The sequence below is a fragment of the Podarcis melisellensis genome (genome assembly GCF_964234715.1).
Source record: "Podarcis melisellensis genome assembly, chromosome: 10".
In the NCBI taxonomy this organism is placed as follows: Eukaryota; Metazoa; Chordata; class Lepidosauria; order Squamata; family Lacertidae; genus Podarcis; species Podarcis melisellensis.
In genome coordinates, this window is record NC_138542.1 from 32,074,309 (window position 1) to 32,086,215 (window position 11,907).

At 42.0% G+C, this 11,907-nt stretch overlaps 1 protein-coding gene across 1 annotated transcript; it reads left to right on the forward strand.

Moving 5' to 3' along the window:
- The first annotated feature begins 451 nt into the window (after positions 1-451).
- CCT2 (chaperonin containing TCP1 subunit 2) lies at positions 452-11,877 on the forward strand. The gene is made up of 16 exons (XM_081927560.1): positions 452-791; positions 3,134-3,208; positions 3,338-3,403; positions 3,496-3,607; positions 3,967-4,043; positions 4,343-4,455; positions 5,555-5,757; positions 7,064-7,164; positions 7,246-7,373; positions 7,787-7,890; positions 8,561-8,680; positions 9,288-9,416; positions 9,519-9,622; positions 10,311-10,410; positions 10,723-10,864; positions 11,618-11,877. The coding sequence occupies exons 1-16, from the start codon at positions 789-791 to the stop codon at positions 11,646-11,648; spliced, it is 1,608 nt and encodes a 535-aa protein (XP_081783686.1). The 5' UTR covers positions 452-788; the 3' UTR covers positions 11,649-11,877.
- Positions 11,878-11,907: the final 30 nt, after the last annotated feature.

Below are 11,907 nucleotides of genomic sequence, written 5' to 3' on the forward strand. Positions count from 1 at the left end.
TCTCTTGTTGGATTAAAAGCCACCAAACCTAGTTAGTGCTTGAACAGAGAAACCTGAAGGCTGGGTTAAAACTATGGTGATCTCCCTTTGTCGTTTCTATAGAGAAGAGTGGTTTTGTGTAGGACCGTTCAAAAATGCAAGTTTTCCTTCTCCACCTTTAAATGGTGGAGTCTGATAATAGCTTCTGGCCATTATTTTTGTTGATAGTTTAAATTGGGCCAGATCAGAGGGGTGCCTAACCACTATCTCCCATCTTGAAGTCCAGGTCTCTGACATTTGTGGCAACCCAGTACAGTATTTAGAACCTTCGGTTTTGCCTAATTAAAAAAAAATATAGATACCACTGTGTGAGACTGCTATACTGTACCCAGAACTAACAGCTGCTTCAAGCTGTTGTTGCTTCAAGAAATCTTTCTGCATACTCCATAAGTTTTTATACCCAATTCTTTGCTGGGACTTCTGCTTCTTTCCATTTTGGGGCGCGTAACATTCTTGCCGCTGTAGCAGCTGGATCTGAAAACCCATCTCCACCCGTTACATTACAAGCTCGTGCCGATCCCTGGCTAGGCTCCAGCCCGCTACGCAGAGGCATAAAGGACCCGCCGGTAGGGGGGAAAGAAAACTACACTTCCCGGCATGCAACGAGCCCGCGCTGCCCTTCCTTTCTCCGGCGGGGAGCGTCATTTCCGGTGTTCGTTGAATCCGCTCGAACGCGCAGCTGCGGCTCCGGGCACGAGGCGGCTGGGAAGATTCGAGTAGCGGCCTGGAAGCCCCAACGCGCCGTCAACATGGTGAGCTTCGAGTCTAATAATCCCCTCCCCTCCGTCCCTCTCCACTGAGGGGGAGCCGGAGCCCGGCGTTTCTGAGGGGGCGGGGAGGGAACCGAAGGTTCCAGAATTACCGGAAAGGGGGAGGGGAGGGGAGCCGGTGACGCCCTGGCGGCAACGGCCGGGGATGGAGAGGCCCCTGGGCCCCGCTCTCTCCTTGGGCGGCGCCGTCCACGGTGGGTAGGATGGTGGGGCCTTCATCCCTTCAGGCCGTCCCCGTCGCCTTTCCTCGGCCCGAGGAGGAAGGGTCGCCTCCCTCCCCCTTCGGTGCGCAGGCATCCAGCGCCAGAGACAAAGGAAGCCGCAGCTGGGGGGGGGTACTCCGGAGAGGCCTCTTGGTTGTAGTTCCATGCAGTCACTTCATAGGGTCGGAAGGGATCCCGAGGGTCATCTAGCCCAACCCCCTGCAATGCAGGAATCTCGCGTAGAGATCATACATGGCACAGGTGGCCAGCCAACCTTTTATGATTCAAAATCTCGCCTCCCGAGTTCATTGGGGATTTGTGTGAAGAGCCTGGCTGCTGCCATGCCTACGGCGTCGCATATCACCCACACCCACACCGCCCTTTTTCTTAAATTTCGATGTAGTGATTTGCACCGCAGTTCACGTTGCATTCTGCAGCAGTCGTGGGGGGCCTGGAATCTGGTGGGTGGACCACATCCTTGTTTCCTTCCCCAAGTTTGACAGGTGGGCGAGGCTACCCGTATTTGCCCTTGTTGTTTGAAACCAAGCAGCAGAGGCAGAGAGGCATGTAAAGTGCTGAGCATCGTCTGATCATTGAGCCTGGCGACGCCATGTTTGTGGCGTTCTGCAAGAACTAGCAGCCGTCTGATCGGCGGGTCTTGCAAAGTCCCATGCACAGTACAGTGGTACCTCGGGTTACATACGCTTCAGGTTACATACGCTTCAGGTTACAGACACTGCTAACCCAGAAATAGTGCTCCAGGTTAAGAACTCTGCTTCAGGATAAGTACAGAAATTGGGCTCCGGCGGCGCGGCAGCAGCAGTGGGAGGCACCATTAGCTAAATTGGTGTTTCAGGTTAAGAACGGACCTCCGGAACGAATTAAGTACTTAACCTGAGGTACCACTGTACTTTGCAAGACCTGATTATCAGAGCTTGGGAAGCTTTGCGGACAGTGTGTCTTTAGCTGCCCCACACTTGACAATAGCAAGTACAAGACAGGCTCGTGTGTCTTCACCAAAATGGCCTGGTGGGCATTATTTGGCCTGCGGTCAAGATATTCCTCATCGCTGTTCTGCAGCTGTAAGCTCTTGTTTGGTTGTTCGATTTGTGTGTACATTTGGAGGATGAAGTGCTTCTACTCACTGAGGCTCCACGTGTGATCTAGAACCCTGCTTTAGTAAGATTTTTTTATTATTACTATAATAATAGTAATAATAATAATAATAATAATAATAATAATAATAATAATAATAATAATAATATCATCCCGCCCTCCCCAGCCGAAGCTGGGCTCAGGGCGGCTAACAACAAACAAAATAATCCAACATTCTAAAAACATTCATTATAAAATTAATTAAAATCAAATTGATGGCAACCATTAAGCAAAATTCTGTGCAGATTGCCAGAGGAGGGGGGTCAGGATGTGCCCTGACCAAAGGCCTGGTGGAACAGCTCTGTTAAATTTGTATGTCGCCCTTCACCTGACGACCACAGGGCAGTTGACAACATTAAAAAAACAAAACAAAATGAGAACAAAATACATAATAAAATGAAAACAAACCAATTGCTTCTCTCCCGCAAACACATTTAAAAGACCATAGAATGTTAAATCAGCCCAAGACCTGGTTACAGAGTAACATTTTTGCTGGGCACCTAAAGATGTGTGATGAAAGCACCAGGTGGACTCCTTGTGAAGAGCATTCCACAAATGGGAAGCCACTGCAGAAAAGACCTGATCTTGTGCTGCCCATCCTCCAGCCCTCTTGGGGAGGCACTCAAAGAAGCACCTCAGATGATGATTGCAGGGTCTGGGTTGGTTCATACTTTAAATCACACTGTCAGCCTCCACCCTAACCCCCAAATAGAAAATGCTGTCCACTTCATACTCATGAAGGGCAATGACAGTGGTGATCTGGGAGGCAGAACTTAGTGCTCTGGTAGCTGTTAGTGTGTAGGATTTATAAGTGAACATCATGCCTGAAAGGAGCAATAGTCACAATGTGAGCAATTCAGAAATTACATAACACTCATAGTAAGTGGGTGGCAAGGTGTAAAATTATTATTTGAAAATTAAGTCTTTACTATATGCTAATTGGCATTTTGTTTCCTATTATTTCAGGCATCCTTATCCCTAGCACCTGTGAATATCTTCAAGGCTGGTGCTGATGAAGAGAGAGCAGAAACAGCCCGTTTGGCAAGTCTAATATTCATTGACACTTGATATCTAGAACTGTAGTTGCACCTGTATATGTTTCGCTATAAAAGAAAGCTTGAGCTTATTCTGCTTGGGGTCATATTTATAATTTCCTCTTTTTTATTCCAGTCATCTTTTGTTGGGGCTATTGCCATTGGAGATCTAGTTAAAAGCACTTTGGGACCTAAGGGCATGGTAAGTTATTTGTAATTTCTGAAATACATTGATTTTGTCACTGTTACCCCTTTTGAGTCAAATATTAAATATCTTCAAATATGGACCTTCAGGACAAGATTCTCCTTAGTACTGGAAGAGAAGGCACAGTGACAGTAACCAACGATGGCGCAACTATCTTAAAAGCTATTGGAGTGGACAACCCTGCAGCCAAGGTTTTGGTTGGTATGTTTGACTAAATACATTATGGGGATATTTTATTTTGCTAAATTAAAAGATTGTAGATTGTCTGCTTCCTGTGAAAACTACGCTGTGTTCCCAGTCTGACATTATTCACCACATCATGCTGGTTCTTGAACCAAAGCAGTCAAACTTAGACGTAAAGAAAAAGCTGGATGCTGCTGCTTAAGCGTTGCATAATGCTGTATTTGCTTCTCATGACATAGCACCCTATCCAGCCTTGCCTATAGTATGACAGTGCAGTTAGAGAGATCCTGTTTTTATCTCTGATTTCTGTATAGCCGTGTAGAATGCCAACATGATATTTCAATATTAAAGCTTGTGTGGTAACGTTCTCCTCACAGATATGTCCAAGGTTCAAGATGACGAAGTTGGAGATGGAACTACTTCAGTAACTGTTCTGGCAGCTGAATTGCTAAGGGTAATAAATAGTTCCATTTTTAAAAACACTGAAAAGTTATGCTGAAATGCTAAGTTGAAGTTTTTTGCTGCAACAAACTAATATAGCTGACTTTATAGAATATGTATAAGGTATACTGATAAAAAAATTTAGGGAGTTTTTATGTGTTGAAGCTTCCAGGTAATCTTATTTAAGCCGTTACATCATTGAGACAACTGAAATAAGGAACAAGAAAGTGGCATGTGTTTGCCGGAGAGTACACTTGTTACTGTTTTACTTGCAACTGCATTAAGATAAACAAAATGCTTTTATTTTTCTAGGAGGCAGAATTATTGATTGCCAGAAAAATCCACCCTCAGACCATTATTGCAGGTTGGAGAGAAGCCACAAAAGCAGCAAGAGAAGCCTTGGTGAAATCCGCTGTGGATCATGGGTTAGTTCTAGTCACAGACAACAGGCATTTGTCTCTCAGATTGTTAAGGTCCAATATCATGTAACTAATGACAGGTGTGTGCAGCCAAACCAAAAAGGAAAGTAGCATTAAGAGCTGAATGGTGCTTGCACTTAAAGAAGTGTTTCCTGCTATGTGAAACACACAACTTCGTTGTAATATTCTGCCAATAAGCAAAATAGTCTTGAAATTTATCCCGAGCATTCTTCTTCTTCTACTACTACTACTACTACTACTACTACTACTAATTTATTTATACCCCACCCATCCGGCTGGGTTTCCCCAGCCACTCTGGGCAGCTCACAACAGATTAAAAACATTCTAAATTCTGCAGTATATTATTTTAGATCTTGCTGTATTTATGAAAAACATGTTTTAAAGACGGTGTCGGATGCGAATGGCTTCTTCCCTCTTTAGTTTTCTATTTTTCCAACTACTTTAAATATTTTACAGTGGCTATTATGGAAAGAATAGCCTCCCTGTTCTAGATTCTTTTGTCCTAGTGAACGAGACTTCTTCACACCTGGATAGGACAGTGTTCTAGGACAGTATCCTATATTTTGAATAAAATTGTCTTGTATTAGAAGAAATTGACCCGTGTTGCAAAACTTTGATTTATACCAGAGTTCAAAAATGTGCTAGATACAGAGGGAAAGGAAGGACTGGGTGTATGGCACATTAATGAGGCAAAACCCTATTGTACTGCTGTTGATTCATGGATTTTAAATGCTGAGGTTCTGCATTTGAAAAAATAAAATCCATGATTCATGGATTAATTTAGTCTCTTCAGTATGCAGATGAAACATTGGACATCTTTATGTGAAAATACAGTTTCTTCTAAACTACAAATAGTGCAGCATATACTATTAGGCATCTGCATGGGCTTACAGTATTTTTGTTCTTAACTTTTGAAGATAATGTCTTCCAAGTTGGTGTAGGTGGGTGGTGGTTATTCGAAAGTAGAGTATCAGAAGCCTTGCAATTATATGCAGAACTTTGCTGTGTGGTTCTCTGGATCAAGGCCATATATTTTAGTGGCGATCCAAGATGTGCTTTTAAGTTTACTTTTTCTGCTTTTCAGGGGAAATGAAGCTTCATTTCACAAAGACTTGATGAATATTGCAGAAACCACACTCTCTTCAAAATTGCTGACTCATCATAAAGATCACTTTGCAAAACTTGCAGTAGATGCTGTCCTTAGGCTGAAGGGATCTGGTAATCTGGAAGCTATTCATATCATCAAGAAACTAGGAGGAAGTCTAATAGACTCCTACTTGGATGAAGGTATAATTTTGCTTACTGGTAATAATTCAGTAAATTATGTCAAAGCAAGGAACCTTGTCATTGCTTACTATGAAGATAAAATAGCAGGCTTTCCACTAAGCCAGTTTAAAACATTTTTGACTGTCACATAAGCCATAACACCAGACAGTGTTAAAAAAAAAAATATGGTGCCTGCTTTATTCCTACAGGCTTGCACTGGGAGAAAATTAGCTCACAATTCCTGACTTAGTGTTATGCCCAAACCAGGGATCATAGTTTGTTTCACTCTAAGTAAACTGATCTGTAATCTTCTTTGCTTACTGCTCATTGTTTGTAGGAGCGAAACAAACACAATCACTGGTTCAGATATAGCGCTGAAAATGGAAGGAACAAGATGGGTTATGGCTTACTGTGATATATAAGTGCAGCCAGTATTTGTATATTTCTATTACCCTTGGTAAAATTTTGAAGGCAAGCTCCAATGTAGTATTTTGCATGCAGAGAAGGCCCTCTGAAAGCTATTTCCATAGATAAGTGGAAATACGTAAGTGGATCATGTTTACATTGCTTCCTGAATGGTTTTAAATCACAGGATTACCTAGGTAAACTGAATGTTTGCCCATTCTGAGAAACCTTTTCATATTTATGCACTTGGGTCACTTCATAATGTATTGTACGAATTAAGCATCTGAAGTAGCCTCAAATTATCTACATTTAAGAAGCTAAGTATCTTCTGATTCTATTACTGTTTCATTTTGGTCTGCCTTATGTGTTCCTTAGGGACACAGGTGGCGCTGTGGGTTAAAGCCTCAGCGCCTAGGACTTGCTGATCGAAAGGTCGGCGGTTCGAATCCCTGCTGCGGGGTGCGCTCCCGCTGCTCGGTCCCAGCGCCTGCCAACCTAGCAGTTCGAAAGCACGTCCAGGTGCAAGTAGATAAATAGGGACCGCTTACCAGCGGGAAGGTAAACGGCGTTTCCGTGTGCAGCTCTGGCTCGCCAGAGCAGCGATGTCACACTGGCCATGTGACCCGGAAGTGTCTCCGGACAGCGCTGGCCCCTGGCCTCTTAAGTGAGATGGGTGCACAACCCCAGAGTCTGTCAAGACTGGCCCGTACGGGCAGGGGTACCTTTACCTTTACCTTTTATGTGTTCCTTGATGCTTCATATGATTTTGGGGGAATACTGCTTTGTTTTATTCAGCTAAGTGTTTGAATCTATTTCTATGACAGTTTGAGTGAAAAGAGACCCAGGCAACCTGTTCAGTTTCATAAAATATGCCCGATAATCCTTGCTGCTATAACGAAAGTCTGATTCTTCTTCATTTTAGGTTTTCTGTTGGATAAAAAAATTGGAGTCAACCAGCCAAAAAGGATTGAAAATGCAAAAATCCTTATCGCAAATACTGGCATGGATACTGATAAAATTAAGGTACGCAATTTTTGTGGTGCAAATCCTAGTGAAGTCAAAGCAGTTGAGCTATTTTTTAATATTGTCATATTTATTTCTTAGATATTTGGCTCCCGTGTAAGAGTGGATTCCACAGCAAAGGTGGCAGAAATTGAACAAGCAGAAAAAGAGAAAATGAAGGAGAAGGTTGAACGTATTCTGAAGCATGGAATAAACTGCTTTATCAACAGGTATGTATTATGCTGAGGGATGTTTGGAACATGCTGATTGACTCTTCAGAGCCTCTGCTGACAAGCCTGTAACTACATAGTGGCACAGTTCACACATCACCTTAAACCACAGCTTAAAACAAACTGTAGTTTAGTGTGAGCAAACAGCATTCTGGTGCAAGGTGCTCAGAAATTCCCACATCACTCCTTCCTCATATCTGCTGCTGCTGCTGCCGCCATGCCATACCATGGATGAAAGCTAGAGCCTGGCTTGTTGAACCCAAGAACAAAACCTTGGTTACTAGTCTTTAACAGTTAAAGTCATACACAGTGTTTAAAAATCATCGTACTGTTAAGCACTATGGAAGTTTTTGTTGAGATAAATTAAGATATGTTTTCTGTCACATTATTATGAGCACCTTTTCTTATTACAGGCAATTGATCTATAACTACCCAGAACAGATGTTTGCTGCTGCTGGTGTTATGGCTATTGAACATGCAGATTTTGCTGGAGTTGAACGTCTAGCTCTTGTTACAGGTACAAGAATTATTTTTAACCTGCCTTTTGTTACACAAGGGATCCCAGAATCTGCTACAGTAAAAAACAAAAACAACAACAACACACAACTGCATAATAAAAGTAAATCAGGAGCACCAGAGAAAACATGCCAGTAATAACCAGGAACCACATAGTAAATACCTTACCTTGACGGCAAAGTACCATTCATTGAACAAAGGATCTGAACTCCTACTCCTACCCTTAATTTTTTTTTTTTTTTTTTGCAACATACTGTAAATCTGATTTCTTTCTTAGCTATTCGGAAAAGTTACACAAGAACCCAGCTTCTTTGCTGCTTGTGGGCCAACCATGAGAGCTGAAATTGGCTACCAATACATTTTTTAAACTTTTTTTGCACAATGATAGTGAGGATGTCTCCATAATTTAAGGTGAAAGGTGGCATATCAGCATAGTAGTTTCTTTAAAACAAAACACACACACACACACACAGAGAGAGAGAGAGAGAGAGAGAGAGAGAGAGAGAGAGAGAGAGAGAGAGAGACTGATGAACATACATACTGCTCATACATCTTTTCATAAAAGCTTTTTTTCAAAGTTCAGGTTTGTATGTCTACTAAGTAAACAGTTACTAAAACTATTTTACACTTGTGGTGGGAAAAGGCTAACACGAAGTTGCATTCATTCTCAGGTGGTGAAATTGCTTCAACTTTTGACCATCCAGAATTGGTGAAGCTAGGAAGCTGCAAGCTGATTGAAGAAGTCATGATTGGTGAAGATAAACTTCTTCATTTCTCTGGAGTTGCCATGGGTAGGTTTTGCTGCTCAGTGTTGGACAGAACAATCATATGCACCAGCTACCGTCCACTGCTGTGTCTGTGGAGCAGCTGCCACCTTGCATTCATGCTTTACCCCAGGAAGGGAGGAGAAGATACCCACAGCCTGAAAATTTTAAAAACAACAGGCACGTCCCTGGAAACTATCAAGGGTGGTGGTTAGCACCAGTGCTCATATGTTACCCACACATGGAAAGAGCAATGATCCCAACACCTCTACCACCTTGAGACAGAATAACACCTTTTGCAAGTATGCAAAGGGAAATGCCTGAATATGCAACAAGAGCAGCTACAGAGCAACCATCTCTGGTAGCTCAGTTCATCTAGTGGGGGGAGGGGGGTTATTGGTTTGTTGCTGTTTCTTGTTTTTATGCTTTTATATAGTGAACTGCCCTGAGATCTGCAGATGAAGGGCAGTACACATATTTTAACAATAATTAATAATAATAATAACCAGTCAACACTATGCGGCTTTAGGATTTGGCTTGATAGACAGTAGGTTCAATGTCCTTTTATATGCAGGAGACAGGATTTTGTTGGAAATATTTTTATTGCTTTTCCTTACCTTTTTATACCTTTTAGGTGAAGCATGCACCGTAGTTCTGCGTGGTGCAACACAACAGATCATAGATGAAGCGGAAAGATCTCTGCATGATGCACTCTGTGTTCTTGCCCAGACTGTAAAAGATACTAGAACGGTGTATGGTGGAGGTAAATATACAGTGTTCTTATTTTAACTCCAGCAATTGAAATATTAACTTTAATACTTGCTCAGGTTGGTTACAAGGTGTCTGTTTGTTTCCCAACTCATAGGCTGCTCAGAGATGTTAATGGCTAATGCTGTCTGGGAGCTTGCAAAGAGGACACCAGGCAAGGAATCCGTAGCAATGGAGTCCTTCGCTAAGGCCTTGAGCACGGTAAACTAGTGTTTGGTTCTCTTTACTACCTGTATAATGAAGCATAGTGCTCTGGAAAGCTAGTAATTATGAGGAGGAGGCTGAGCACCCAAACAACATTTACTGGTTGTTGGTCTTTGCAAAGTCTTTTGAGATGGTAGTTTTCAGGTTTGTGGCTCATGCAACCAAATTGTGCCCTTGTTAACCAAGGAACAGTAACATTACCTATCTTCCTCTAGGCCCTTTCCCATGTTTCTTTTGGCTTGGCTGACTTTACATAGTGTTATTTCTAAGCACTTCTAAAACATGGGTTGGCTTTCTCTCTCTCCAAACCAATTGTAGCAGGATTCCCTTGAACAAGGAACGGAGGACTGTGGCCCTCCAGATGTTGTTGGACTCCACCTTCCATCAGCCGTGGCCGGTGGTCAGGGATAATGGTTCCCTAGCCCTGACCTAAGCAGAGATCTGGGATTCTCTTGTAAACTTGTTTCTCTTCAATGAATGGGAGGGATTGCCAAAGATTGTTAGTATTGACAAATTCAGATTCTGCATCAAGGATACACATATTTTGAGTAAGGATAGTGCAATAGTACAGTAGTAACTAATAGCGCTTATATGTGTGTTATTGTTATTTATTTTTGCAACTGGCACGTAGTTTGCAGGTTTGTTCTTTGCCAAATGGTCTAACAAGCCTGCTTTATTTTGTTAGCTCCCAACTATCATCGCTGATAATGCTGGCTATGACAGTGCAGATTTGGTTTCCCAGCTTCGAGCTGCTCATATTGAAGGGAAAACCACGTATGGACTTGGTAAGGATTTTTATATATAGTTTGTATGTTTTATTTTTAAAAAAATACTAAGTAACTAACTAAGACTAATAAACACTTGCAGTGGGAATAGAAGCTGCTTTGGGGTGCTTTACATTCAACAGCAGCAGTGAAAATTAAAATCGGGCATTAGACTGAATTTTACTAAATGCAAATTCCAATTGAAAATGTGTAGACCTTTAATTAAAATCAGTATCATTTTAACAGTGCCAAGATAGAAAATGCAAAACGGCTATGGAAATGGGATGTTTGCCTTATTAACACTGATAAACTTTTTTTTTTAATCTCTTGAAGACATGAAGGAGGCTACCATTGCAGACATGGCAACTCTGGGAGTGGTGGAAAGCTTTCAAGTGAAACGGCAAGTTTTGCTGAGTGCTGCTGAAGCTGCAGAGGTGATTCTCCGTGTCGATGATATTATTAAAGCAGCTCCAAGGTAAAACCCAAAGCTTTTCCAGTTCTTGCGAGACAATGCCGTAATCAATCTTTATCAGAAAAACAATTGATTTGAACTATAATTTCCTTATAATAGGTATGCTTCTATGTTTATGAAATTTTGTTACGGTTGTACATTTGATGCTACTGGCTAAGATAGGATATACTCCCATCAAGGTACTATCAGCGTCCTATTTGGTCTAGTAGGATCCGTTTCAGGTTTTGAGGCCTGAGGATGTGGCCAAGGGAGTTGAAGCAGCGGGACTGGAAACATACCCTCTCGGCACTTGCCTTTTTTGGCTGATTCAAAATAATCAGAAGGGCTTGGCCAGAGGGATCCAACATGTGGGGAGCTCATACATGAAGATCTGTGGGGAGGTCCTTTTAATTGACTGATAAACAGCACAAGAGGGAGGACTTTCTTGGGGTTGTTTGTCTGTCAAATTCCCTCCCCCTCAGATACAGCTGGTGCCAACTCTCTTGTAGGCATCTGTGGTAGTGGGCTGAACAGTGGTCTTACCCTCTTGACTTGTAGTTATCTCTGCCTGCTACTGTTATGAATTGAAATATCATTGTAACTTACTCTGGGATTACCTGGGCAATTAAGAGTGGACTGAGAAGGCTATTGCTGATGAACTAAACAACAAACATGTACAAACACTTTTAGGTTCTTACATTCTAGGTTTGCAATGAACTTGGAGACTCTTCTTTCCTCCCAACATTTGCGTGTACTGAATTCTGATTCTTCTTTCAGGAAAAGAGTACCAGATCGTTATCCGTGTTGAGTATTCCATGGTCAGTAAAAACACGTGGACCAGAAGTTTGCAAAATACGTTGTGCGCTTCAGACCGATTTGATGAATAAAGGGATGGAATATCGATCTTTGGCATGTGATCATTCTTTTGTTGGTTTAAATTATATTGTTTCAAAAAGACCAATTTATTCTTATTGTATAACATCTATATTTCCTCACCATCCTCTTTGTAGTACCCTATAATAAAAGTTTCAAATCTGTTTTGACTTTCTATTTACCTTGGTATAGTA